Source organism: Onychostruthus taczanowskii, unplaced genomic scaffold, assembly GCF_017590055.1.
Source record: "Onychostruthus taczanowskii isolate IOZ18803 unplaced genomic scaffold, ASM1759005v1 scaffold3, whole genome shotgun sequence".
Lineage (NCBI taxonomy): Eukaryota > Metazoa > Chordata > Aves > Passeriformes > Passeridae > Onychostruthus > Onychostruthus taczanowskii.
The window spans coordinates 1,283,701-1,297,399 of NW_024500349.1; the positions used below are offsets into that span (position 1 = coordinate 1,283,701).

The 13,699-nt window shown below is 37.5% G+C and overlaps 1 protein-coding gene across 5 annotated transcripts in view; it reads left to right on the forward strand.

Moving 5' to 3' along the window:
• SLC25A13 (solute carrier family 25 member 13) overlaps positions 1-13,699 on the forward strand; it is a 98,303-nt gene that overhangs the window by 49,770 nt on the left and 34,834 nt on the right. For all 5 annotated transcript variants that reach the window (XM_041408834.1, XM_041408833.1, XM_041408835.1 and 2 more), the window contains 6 exons: positions 6,259-6,405; positions 7,945-8,083; positions 8,913-9,006; positions 9,182-9,266; positions 11,382-11,466; positions 11,930-12,088. In XM_041408834.1, coding sequence (XP_041264768.1) covers positions 6,259-6,405; positions 7,945-8,083; positions 8,913-9,006; positions 9,182-9,266; positions 11,382-11,466; positions 11,930-12,088 — 709 coding nt within the window. The remainder of the gene's footprint in view (positions 1-6,258; positions 6,406-7,944; positions 8,084-8,912; positions 9,007-9,181; positions 9,267-11,381; positions 11,467-11,929; positions 12,089-13,699) is intronic.

Sequence of the window (13,699 nt, forward strand, 5' to 3'; positions counted from 1 at the left end):
CTAACTGGGTTTTTTTTCCCTTTGTTTTTGCATCTGTATGCAGAAGGTGATTTTTTTCTACACTGTTGTGTAGACACAGACTTGAAATTAAAAACATAGACTTCGATGTCTGAAAATCTCCTGTATTTTTAAATCTGCAAGTCAAAGAATGTTAAATAACAGTATTGAACATTTTGGACTCAACTTGCCAGACTTGTATTAAGAAGTACTTCTGTCTGTAAACAGCATGTTTGCCAAACACATATTTAATTCAGAGCTGGCATCCAGTAATATTTGTTAAAAGCCATTTCCCTACACTTTACTTTTGATCTTTTTTGAATTAAGCTTATCTTAGAGAGGGAAAATTTGCTTGTAACATATAAAGAATAAAATACTACTTTTTGCAAGGAATTCTTGGCTATTCATACTTTCGGGTACTTTGTTACATGAAGTAAAATATTATGCTAATAAAAAAAACCCTGATTATCTATATTTCAGCAGTACTGTTAAAAATAGTTTTCAGTAGGAAAAGAGGTGAAACACGTGAGTTTCTTATTTGTATTCCTCCTGAATACTTAATGCCTGTATTAGTATTTACACTAGAGAATTTTAAAATGGGAACCTGCTTCAAGACTGCCAGGTTTCTTTTTTTCTTGTTTACACAAGTATGTTAGTTCACAGTAGGAGGTGGTATCATTTTGATGAGGAATAATTAAGATAATGCTATTGAGACAAATGTTTCAAATTGACTTTGTAGAACAGAGCCTAATTAACTTTGTATGAAGAGACCGTCAGGTATCACATGATTAAATCATATTCCCTTAGGCTTTGTATTGACTATTGTAACTCCTAAGTAGCTAAGACATAAACCAGTTTTGTGACAGAAATAGGAATCAGAACCTCTTTTGAATGAAAAAGCAAATGTGCTTGATTAGGAAAAAATGCCTCTGGCAATGTGTTCTGGTATCTCCTTCCAACTACAGAATAAGCCTCAGAAATGTATCCTGATTTTGGTGATTTAAAGTCACAGCTGTAAAAAAAGTACCAGTCCTGTTTGCCTCATCTATTTGCTTAGAGATATGGGGAAAACCTGTAGAAAAACTCAGAATAAAAATATGACACTTTCTCACCATTAAAAAAACCCCAAAAATATGTGTGTGCAAGGATTGTTGAGAGAGGTTAACAGAGTTTAAAGTCACGGACCTAAAAGAGCTTGTAATGGTAAGGCTGGGTGTTTAGGGTATTTGAGTTCTTTCTTTGGGTTCTTTTGTGTTTTTAACTTGAATTAGGAAAAGCAAGCACTGAGGGAGGAGTTTTCTAACTTTGGAGATTAGTCTTAACTATTAGGCTTTCTCATCTTGTGGAGGGATGTTCCTCTTACCTGAAAGGACTTTTCCTTGATGGGATGATACTGGGGATAATTGGTTGTGCTGGAAGATGTCAGTGGTCCTAATGAACCAGCCAGCCCTTTTGGTAGTGATCCGTATAGGTCAGAGCATAAACCAGGAGAATAAGAATGACAATTCTGGGTGTCTCCAGAGAGGTGAGATGCACTCAGGAAAAGTTCTAATGCTGCTAATAAAGATGCTCTCAGCATTGGTGCAGGCAGCAAGGATTTTCAAATAAATTAATTGTCCTAAGACTGCTGAAGCTGCCTGTTACCAGTATGATTTATTAGGATGCTCAGTCAGTCACAGTAATTGGGCACATCTGTTTACCCACTTTCTAGAACTGTAAATCCTTGAATCACATAAGTTTCCCTGCTGATCCTTGCCTTGCAGCATTGTATTACAGATGCTGAAGTTTGGGCACAGAAATGGCTCTCAGCACAAAGTGGAGAGTTACTGTTCACAGGCATGGAAACCTTCCTTTAAGCTTTGTAACCTTTGGTACTCAGCTTTTCCTTCTGACATTCTGCCTGTGCATGAGTCAGTCTTTTTAGTCTGATGTCTAGACCTTGGACCTTAGACAGCAGGAGACCACAGTGGATACCAAATTACCTTTCTGCATTCCTGATGTGTGAATGCACTTTACATTGCACTTAACATGGACCAGATGGTTCTGTAGGGCGCTTCAGGTACTGCTTTGTAAGTACAATGCAATTTGCAACTTTTAATGGAATAATCTAGTTATATTCATTCCTTTACATTGGATCCTATTATGTCACACAAAGTTGTTCCATGATCATTATCTGAAGCATTTGGACTAATCATCACTTCTGGCAAAGCTCAAGGTAGTTGGAAAATAACATTACTATGTTTTATCCATGCACAAGATGGATCTCTTGTGGCTTTAAATATGAAGTGTTTATATGGGATTCTGAATATTTATATTCTTCCAGCACTTTTTCTGTCTGCAATAAGAGAGATGCCTGAAAGTATAGCCTCCAAACTCCTTGGCTCAGATGCAGTTAACAATATATTTGCATCAACCTAGAGCTCAAGGAGTGTTGTTTTAGCCTGCTCATTTGCTACCTTCAAATTAGCTCATCTATCTATACTTTATATCCATCATATGTATCTGTTTGGATATGGTCATGTTCCATCATCACTTAAGTGGCAAGTCTGCCTTATGAAGAGCAGCATCAGCCCCTTTCTCAGCATGTAAAATCTGTTCCATGCAATGAATTTTAACATATGCTTATGTGTGGGCCTGGTAAAACCATTTCTGCATTGTCTGGGAATTTATTTACACCCAGAATATTAGTTGAAGTAGTACTCTCTATAATTGAACCTTGGGATCTACTCCAGTGGCAAAGATTGTGATGTATCTGATGACTTGTAGATCCATTGGGATGGAATGCAAACATAAATTTCTATCTAAGTGGAAGGTAAAGAAGCTTTTAATGAGCTGTAAGTGAAAGCTGAGGTAAAATCTCTAGATAGGAAATAATTTCATTAGAATTCTGGTGCCAGCATGCCTGCCATGAGTATGAATTAATTTTTCACAAAGTCTTATGCTACCTGGGGGAATTCTGGACTTCCAGCATCAAGGAAGATGCTTGTTTTCTATGTATCTTTGAGTTTACAGAAAGTCTAGTTGGAGAAGGTTCTTTAGGATGTGTAATTTGTATTGCAAAGTAACGAGGACTGTAATTCTTTAAACCTCAGTCTGTCTAGTTAAAATAATATGTGACAGAAATAAAATTTCTAAATATAAATAAAATAATAAAATTATTGCAAGTCAGCATCTGAAGAATACAGCTTTGCTTTATTGTTTTTCAGTTTATTTTTAAGGTGATATTTTTTATATTAGCTGCATATACGCAACATATGTTACAAACATCTGATAAAGAATTTCCTGATAAATTGCTAGTAGCTAGTGAGCTCATTTTGAAACATGTGCTGTGTTATGCTGTGAGTTGTCTCAACTTTCAGGCATGGAGGCTGAGGGAATGGATAGCCTTTTGAGGTAAACACTTCAAGGAGTTTATTGCATTGATATGCACTGTGCAGTGATTAGAAAAGTGACATATATCTGGTTTGTTTGTGATAGCAGAGATTGTTTGTTACCATGTGTCTGTGTGTTCTTGTGTGCCATACTGCTGCCATCCATGGTCGTGGTTTGGAAATGTCATGTGGCTGAAGATCCCTGTGCTTCTTTCTTCTTGGTGTAACTGGAAAATGTGCAGCACTGCTCAAAATAACCATAGCCTAAAAAGTGTCTGCCTTTCTGAGGTCAGTCTTCTTTATCTATGTGCAGTATGTGTAAACCATCTTGAACTGGAACTTAGTTTCTGAGCTAGGGAAGAAGTGTGAATAGGGAGTTTCAGAAGACTGACATCATCCCATTCACAGTTTTGTCTTGCTGTCTGTCTATAGCTAAATGGTTCTTTTCTGGCTGACGAGAAGATGGGTAAATGGCAGCACCAAGACCTTGACAATGTGTTTAAACAAGTGGGATAATTCTCTCCAGTGGGTTCCAGTTTACCAAGGAAATGGGAAAGAATCCCCTTAGCAAGGAGAGGATGGGGTGTTTTGGCTTGTTCTCAGCTGTAGTACTAGCAGCCTTTTTGCAGTCAGCTGGGTGATGACAACAAACACACACTTGATGCACCCCTTTGGAGCACAAGCCCTGCTTTGTTCTGTGGCTAAGACGTCGCTGTCAGCTAAGGTCACACCAGTGGTACAGTACCTCCAGACTCACTGATGGGCGTACAGAGACAGGAACAGACTGGACTTCTGCAGGTGGTGTCCAGGTTTTTTACTGCATTTTAGTGCTGGATTCTGCCAACGAAACTCTGCCAGCAGTTTCAGTGGTTAAAACAAATTGAATGAGGGAAGGAGAAGAAAGCAACATGCACTGTTTCCCACGTAATCCTTCTGCTAAATAGAATTGATTTTTCTATGGTGGTGCTTTCATTTAGTGACAAACATTTTTGTTCATACGTTTCTACCTGCTAGGTGGTGAGTGTTTAGGGTACAGGCTTTATTATACTTAACTCCTCTACAGAGCTCTCTGCCTCCAAGTAGTTGTCTGCCTCAAGCTGATGAAGTCTTTTTGTGTTTTTCTGCTCATCTCACCATAAACCTTCCAAAATTGCTTCCTTCCAAATTTCTGTTGAAATTGTAGTCTCAATTGGAGTGAAGTAAGAACTTGCATGGCTGCATCCAGCCAGAGTGAGTATTATTGCTGAATTGTTACACTTCAGCATAAGGGCCTGTAATGTAAAGAAAATGTGGCTGAACTGAAATTGTACCACTTCAAATTATAACCCCCACAAGCGTTTCCCATCAAAAGAAGAAATTTCAGATTTATTCTGGAGTGAAACACTGATCAGTCTTTCCCCCCCACCCCTTTCCTCCCTCTGCCTAATATATTAGGAGGTCTTCATCATACAGGGTACAGTGGTGTAATTAGAAACTAGGACCAAAATTGGCAAAGTCAGACGGCTGAAATAAAAAGACAAGCATGGTTTGAGTGGCAGTGTGAACTGAGTGAATAGAAGGAGAGAGGGATGACATCTGCAGGCCTCTGGCAGCTCTGATCCTCCTCCATCCGAATTTGCCTTTCACCTTTCACTCTTTATTTCCTTAAGTGCTGCTGTAAGACAAATGTCAACTTATAGAAAGTCATATTTACTGTGGATGCTTCATGATGGTGATTCTTGACTAGCTCGAGTCTTAGTATTATGTATTTTAAGGCACATATTTGCAAATATAATGGAAATAGTTGGATAGTGTCGTCATCCACTGCAAGACTTGCTTAGTATTGCTGACGTAGTTTTGCTCTGATTCCATTTTCTTAATAACTGACTTAGAATATGTATTCGAATAAGCACTGTTTTTCCAGTGAAGAAATTTTTATAATCCTTGAACCTTAAAGGGAATACATGGCAATGATTTGTGTTCCTCCATTCAGCTAAAAAATACAGGTTGGGAAGTCTAATTACATCACCAGAGTTTTTGGGGTTTTTTTTTACAAACCTGTAGAACTGAACAAAAATTCATATGTAATATCCAGTTACTATCTGTGCAGGATTGTTCATTTTAAATGACAAAAAAATAAAGTACTCTAACAGTAATTTAAGACGAAAGGGTGAAGGTTACAGTAGGAAAAGATACAACTTTGAGAGATTATATACTTTTTTCCTTCTCTTTCAGAAGTACATTTGAATCACAAAATGAGATTATCAAGTGATTGTATCAGATAATATTTATGCCTGTTACTACTACTGAAATATTGAGAACTGATCTTTAATCAGTCATGAGACAAGTTCTAAATTAAACTGCTGGTGTTTTTTGCAGACAAATAACTTTATGTTTTAAGTGAGGATGCTCTTTGAGGGAATCCTTTTCAGGTTAGTAGGTGTCTACATGGAAATCTCTGATGATTTCATTGTCCTTGTTCAGGGAGTAGTGAGTGCTTTTACAGAAAGTATTTTGACCTGCTGTGACACATGCGATAAACTGGGTTATGCATATCATGGAAAACTTTAATGTTCATGAGTGGGAGATTTTACTTGCACTGGTGTGCTGGTATGTGTTCTCCATTTCTCAGTTAAATGAATTGCATGACATAATGTCCAGACAGCAAAGAAATCATGATGTTGTCCTAGGTGCTGGTGTCAGTGATAGACACCATAGGAAAGACTGAATAGAAAAGGCTGAAATTTACATAAGACATACATATAACAGCCAATTAAAATTCTGTTACATGTAGTTGTGTTTTGTTAGGTATGAGAGTCTTGTAGGATTGCATTACTTATATTAAATATAACTGTTAAGGTGATTATTTTGAACCTAACTCCTTTTTTTTTTTTTTCCCATATATTTTCAAGAGATACAATTAGAACATGCAAAACAAGCCTTTGTACAGAGAGACAATGCTCAGTCTGGAAGAGTCACAGCTATGGACTTCAGGGACATTATGGTCACTATCCGGCCACACATGCTGACACCATTTGTAGAAGAATGTCTAGTAGCTGTGAGTAGTTCTGGTATCCCAGCTGGCAGATCTGGGATACAGATGTGGAATTCCTTTTCTTACGTACCTTGACCACTACATGACACGTAATCCAGCCTTAGGATGCATGTTTTGAAGTCTAGCAGTTATTATCTACACATATGAAAATTAACCCTGAATATATATCCTCAATGGTCTTGGTTTCCAGAGACAAAGTATGTAGATGGACCTTAGTAATGGCCTACAAATGTTGAGTTTGCCTTTTTCTAGCCATTCCATCATAGTAGACTGTGTCAAATATTTTTGAATGCCATTACATCCCACTTAGAATATCATCCTCAAAGAACTTGCTTTGTAATGTAAATTCTAAGCTCCTGAGTGTAATTTCCAAGTATCTGGGACAATGTATGAATTGCACCATCAATCAAGGACATTCGCTGTGTCTGTACTGATAGTTGTTACACTTGACTGTATATTTTGTCTCAGTTTGGAGTGCATAAAGGAAAGAGGTACATTTGGTTTTGACCACAGTTTATAATTTTGGGAACTTGTAGCAGCACATTCCAAGTAATCCAAAGCTTGGCCATGTTTAGGTTTGAAGATCTGCTTAAAGGTCAGCTCTGCTTAGACTTGCAAGGGAGAGATTTCATCACTTAACTTGCAACTGTGAAGTGATGAGTTGTGCAAACTCTGACCAGAATATTAGAAGATGCATGCAGCAAAAAGCATAGCCAGAAGATTTAGGAACTGACAGTGAGATTTGGTACTTTCTTCCATGGTTCTCTGTCAGTCTTGTTACCAGCCTTCCTGTGTCATATATGCTCTGTCATAAACCATCAGGTATGATTTTTTATTATCCCTGAAGGTCAGTTAAAATTTGGCTTTAAAAAAATAAGCTTATGCCTATTTTTTTCAGAAATTTGCTTGATCATTGATCTTGTAATTTAAATAGTGAATTGACCAATATTTTTTTCTGTGTGCAGACCCATGACCCCTTTAAGACAAAGGTTGAGTCTCAGTTCTCATTTGAAAATGAGTAACTGTTTGAACCTTATTGTTCCCATTATGTTTGACTGCCTGATATAAGCCTGAGAGCTTACTGCTGGTTTTCCATGACTTGAAATGCCTGTGAATTTAAAGGTTTCAATTGACCTTTTTCAGAATATGTTTTGATTTTGTTGAAATTTTCTATATAGTAATATGCTTTACATGTAGAAGTAGATTTCCTCATTACTAGAAATAAGCCAACTTATGAAACATTTCCAACTGAAGCAGTACTGAAACCTGAACTTTGTAAATTACTACTGGTTATGTTGTTATAATCCTGCATATGTATTTGTTTAGGTTTGTAGGGTGGGGAGAGTTTTATATTCTGGTCATGATTAGTTTCAGTAACATAAGAATCTTTCATAGTTTAAAGTTCTTTATTTTGAAGGTTTTTTGAAAAAGCAAGCCTGAGCTGCTGTCACTCTTGTAAAACAACATTCTTTGAAAACTTTTATTTCAAGGTTTTTTTAGTCTTGCAACAGTCTCCTTTCTCTTTTTCTCTTCTGTCTCCAGGCTGCTGGAGGTACCACTTCCCATCAGGTCAGCTTTTCCTATTTTAATGGATTTAATTCTCTCCTTAACAACATGGAGCTCATTAGAAAGATCTACAGTACTCTAGCTGGAAATAGAAAAGATGTGGAAGTCACTAAAGGTTGGTAGAAGTATTTGCAGTCTGGAAGTTTCCTTGGGTATTTGAATGGAGGGAAAGACCTCATCTGTATGCTTTTAAATCAGTAGGGGGAGGGGGGGAAGCCTACCTCGTTACCATTCTTTGGTTTGCCACTCAGTTTTGTACAGTCCTGTCAGAGTGCACCCTCCAGCTTTTTCATTTTGTTTCAATCAGAAAAAGGTCCTAGTAAACTGGTAGTGGGGGCAGGGTGAGGAAAGTATGTAAAGATATTTAAAAGTTTAAAAAACTTCCTAGGACTCCTGCCAAATTGGCAGCCTATTAAAGTGACCTTCAAGGGTAGTTGAAGAATTCCATAAACTTGTATTGGCGGCACAGTAAGCGGATCTACAAGCTTGGAACAAGATGTTATCTGCTATATCTAACCACTTTTATAGAGAATTCCCTGTGCAACACCAGAGTTTCATTAATGTGGCCTCCTGGGACTATGCATGAAAAGTTCCACATCTCTTGACTCCTGTTTTGGGGGTTTTTCTTTGTTTGCTTTTTATTCTATATTTTTCCCTCTGACCTGCAGCTGATTGATACCGTATGTCAAACATCCTAAATCCTGCTGGTAGTACTGAGCTTTAAGACCAGAGAGTTGTACTTACTTGCGTGAAGGACAGACCATTTAAAGCACACATTTATGTAGTGGCAGGAACACTTCTGTGTTGGGTAACTTACTCCCCTTTCACCCTCCCCAACCAGCATCTTCTACTTTATACTAAAATATAGTGCAACTTTGGGCTGCTCTGGATTATTTCTTCTGGTTTGATTTCATTTAATTTTCTGTATTTTTATTCTGTTGCAGAGGAGTTTGTTCTGGCAGCCCAGAAATTTGGTCAGGTTACACCCATGGAAGTTGACATCTTGTTTCAGTTAGCAGATCTTTATGAGCCACGGGGGTAAGTGGAGAATTATCTATCCTTCTCTCTTTCTTCTTCTCTCGTCTTCTTGGAAGGGAGTGGGAGGTGGTGTTGGGGAATAGGAGAGCGTAGTGTAGTGGCCCACGTGCAGGTAACTTTTATTGATCGGAAAACCAACCTCTAAGTAAACACTGATGTGAATTAATTTCCTCAGGCGCATGACATTAGCTGATATTGAGAGAATTGCTCCTCTGGAGGAGGGGACGTTGCCCTACAACCTGGCTGAGGCTCAGAGGCAGGTAAGAACAGAAGCCAGCATGATGCAGTTATTTGTTTCCAGTGCCAGTTAAATAGACAGCCAACCTCTTCCTGTTGTTGTCATCTAAGTTGCTTTTCTCTTGTGTTCTGTAATAACTGTGAGGAGTAACATCTTGTTGGAATTTATTTTTTATCCGGTGTTGTGTTCCCTCCATCTCTTCTTTGTGCCCCTTCCTCTTGGGCTCCATTTTAACTGGTCAAATGTAATTTACTTAGGAAAGATAATATGTATAGCAGTGTCATCTAGCTAGTCAGTAAATATTAGATGCATGCCTAATTAAGGTGTTTAAGTTTTGTGATTCTGTTGCTGTGTGTTCTTCTTAATGAGGAAAAGGGAAAAAAATTAAAATTCAGCATCTATCCTATGAAATGGCAGCCCTTTTTCTGAACACATATGCATGTTCCTGGCCTTCACAGTGTTCTCTGCTTTGCTTTATGCTCTGCTGAATATCAAAATAGGAGAGCTTATGTACAGACTAACATCACAGTTTCAGTAAAAGTATGTCCAAAACCTAAAGGATATTTACTTTCAGTGGTGTAACCACAAATGGATTTTTTTTTAATTTGAAGCAAAAGGAAGTAGGAATGTTCTTTAAATGTCAAACGTGTTATCTTTTAGTTTTCATATTATCTTATCATATTTTGTATTTTCATTGACACAAGTTTCTATACAGATAGATTTAAAACTAACCCTCCTGTTTGTCTCTATTTTAAGACAGTCTTAACTTTGTGTCTTGTGAGAGTAAGGGCTTTTTGTTGGTTTTCTTTTTTCCTGCTCTGGGTCTGTGCGGAGACGCCAGTTTGACCACAATGAGTTGATCCAGGCTACATTTTTAGGACTACCAGGCCATAAGCCAGGCCTCTGTGTGTGTGTGTGTGTACACATGCATCTCTTTTTCTTCTCTTTTCTCTTCTCCTGCCTCCCCTACATGTGAACACCCCCACCACCACTCCAAGACAGTATCTGGGGGTGGTTTTCTGTTTGTTCAAGCACTGACTAAATGGTGATGATGCTGGGCTGAATTCAAGTGAGTTGCCTCCCAAAACTCACCATCTATTCCTAGAAGACTCCTAAAGGAGTTAAAAGCACTTGCTTTGGGCTGAATATCCAGTAACATAAGTTACAATAGGTGGCAGTAAAAGGTAGAGAAAAATGTGTGATGAAAGCAGCAGCTTCTTCACTTTTCACTTTGGGGCCACTGTCTCTGCTACCAGGATTTACATTGTTCTAAGAGGCAAGGACAATGAACAATGATCCTTAAATCTTTCCATTTCTTCTGTGTATGTGTCCCACCTTTTCATTTTTTTCCACCCAATTCCTTTGCTGCTTGATGCTGAGACTGAAAAGATTTTCAGCTACATTGATATCTTTAATTTAATTCTGGTCATCTGCACCTATATTGGAATTAACTATGACGTAAACACAGGAAAATGTATCCATATTTTTATTTTGTTGCTTTACTTGTAGTATGTGCTACAAGTGCTAGTAAGTATGAAAGATTTAATGCCCCTGCAGAACTTCTGTTTTCTTTATTATTTTCTTTCATTAGATAGCAATTTTAAATCTGGAATACTTCTGAAATTTATTTTTCATTGGGTTGAATCTAGCACTCATAGACTGTGAGCAAATGAAATTGTGGGGGTACTTTATAAAACCTTATTTTCCTTCAGCTAATCTGTGTGAATGCTTGCATACTTGTTTTGGTAGCCTGGGAAGTAATAGGTGTACTGGTTTTGATGACAGTAGAAAGAAATTCCAAGCTGGAGTTGATTTTGGTTGTAGAAAATTAATGACTGAAGAGGCAATATGTAGACCACATTTAGGCCACATTTAGGCCATTGATTTTAGAGTTGTATAATTTTGTTGTAATATCTGTTTTCTTTCCTATTCTGATCTGAAGAGGCTGCCTTATATGACACTTAGAAATCAGTGCAAAAGAAGTAATAATTGAGAACAGAATCTCTAGTGTATTGTGGAATTTTTTCCAGGTATCCATATACTTATATCTGTCTGATCATGAAATGTTCTCTTGGGAAATGAGATGTTTTGATTATTTTTCTTCTCTTTCCTTTTGTTTTAAATCCTGCCTTGACAGAAAGCTTCAGGCGATGTGTCTCGACCTGTTCTCATCCAGATTGCAGAATCAGCGTACAGGTTTGCCCTTGGTTCAGTTGCTGGAGGTTAGTCATGGCTGAGCAAAAGAATATTCATCTTCACTGTTTGGGTTTTTTCTTCTTTTCTTTTGCCCTTCTTCTCCTTTTGCCTCTCATTTAAGTGTGGAAGGCTTCTCAGACTTTCCCTTGGAGCTGTATCTAAGGGGTGGGATGACTGTAAGATTGAAGGGGAAAGGTTCATCTGGTCTACAAGAATTGTGGAATTTATGAGCTGTTGGAGTTTCCAGGTGGTGTTGCTATCTGATTTGTCCCCAAACAAATTTCAGGAAATTGAAATTAATAATGAGGTAGGATTGGAAAGTGTGTTTGGTTAAAACTGTGGGAGGTAGTTTAATGTATCCAGAGTATATCACGAAGAAAAAAGATATAACTGATGCTATAGTTAGATCTAAATATGAAAGATGGCAGTTGCCATCAAACAGTGCAAATGCAAAATCATGTTTTCTTATATTTTGAATTTTATTTACAGCTGTTGGAGCCACTGCAGTCTACCCAATTGATTTAGTGAAAACTCGCATGCAAAACCAGCGTTCTACAGGCTCTTTTGTGGGAGAACTTATGTACAAAAACAGCTTTGATTGCTTCAAGAAAGTGCTACGTTATGAAGGTTTCTTTGGGCTTTATCGAGGTAAGTTTAAAAGATGTTATATACTAATGATAAGATACTATTAAAAGTTTTGTGTGACTGGATTTTTAAGTTTTTTTAGTTCAGACTTCAGTTTTGCTTCTTTGTTACAGGGGAAGGATTTGCAAACTTCTCGATAATTAAAACTTCACTGTAATGAGAACATTGCTGTAGGACCTGTCTGTCCTTTCTCTCCTCATCTGCCATAGGGGAACATTAGCAATTTCCTACAGCAAAAATATATTGTTAGTAAAGTTGCCATTTCCTTAGCAGTGCTTAGTGCCCAGAGTGTTTTGTCCTGTTTGGTAAGAAGTTAGATCATCTGTGGGTTTTTGTTCTTTGCAGTACCTTTTTGTTGTGTTTCTTTTGAAACAGAAAGGTCTCTACGAACCAGTTGCATTTGCTTCAGTAATCATTGGAAATAGTCATCAAGTTTTCTGTGTACCTTTTCTTAGGTTGTCGCTGTGGAGTCAGCCAGACTGACTCATTGGGTTTCAGCCCACTTAGCTTTATACATGTAACACATACACTTAAGTTACGAAGTTACCCATTCCAACCTGCCTTTGTAGTCAATGGAGAAAACTCCAAAATCCATTGACTCTGTTCAAGATGCAAATCATACTCACTTTGGATATCTAGATAAGTGCCTGAAGTTAAATGGTGGCTTTTTTTCTTTTCTGTCCTTGTCCCAGTTGTGGCATCAGTGGTGTCAGTTCAGGTAACTCAGGAGGAGTCATAAAGAATCAGGAACCTCGTCATGAGATTCCAGTTCTTCTCTGTCACAGAGTTAAAGTAAATTATATTTCTGGTGTCACAATTTTTGAGACCTTTTATGCCCCTCTGCCATATTCAAGGGGAGAATTTGAAATTTGCATTACTGACTTCATTTTTAGCTAGCTTGCTTAGAAACTTCTTTTCACTTGTAAAATAAGAATATTATAATGAAAGAAACGAATTGTTAAAAACAGTTGAGTAAGGAATGAAGGACAGAGTATCTTGGTAACATATTGTTATGAACTGGCAAAGCTGTGTGCACCTTAAAAAAAAGTAACAGTTCATAAAACAATGTGGGAAACAATATTAAAACTAGGTGGTGTGATAGATGTGCACAGTATAACATATGACCTGAGTGGTAAAGTAGCTCCGCTGTAAAATACAGACACTGTAATTATTTCAGCACAATTGGAGATGGTAAGGCTCTCTTATTACTGACTGAGTTTGAGGATATTTTTGGAGTAGACATAATAATTTAATAAAGAGTATTGACATGGTCTCTATTTTGTGAGGATTTATAGCAAGAAAAATCTTTCAAAAGTCCCAGTTATTACCTAAAGAACCAAATGTATTCCTTGTAAATTTTTGTCTGCTTCTTCCAGCATCCTGAAATAATAAATATGCAGAATTCTACTATTGCATCCTTCTGTCTTATTGAAATTCTGAAGGACAGTGATTTCTTTCACCTTGAGAAAAAAAAACAGATAAAAGCTCAGAAATGTTATAAATGCATGTTCTTAACTCTGTTTGCTTGTCCTTAGTTTGGAATGATTTTTTTCAGTGCCAGGTTTAGGGAACCTTAGGAAACATTATCAGTATAGCTTGTCCTTATGTTCCCCA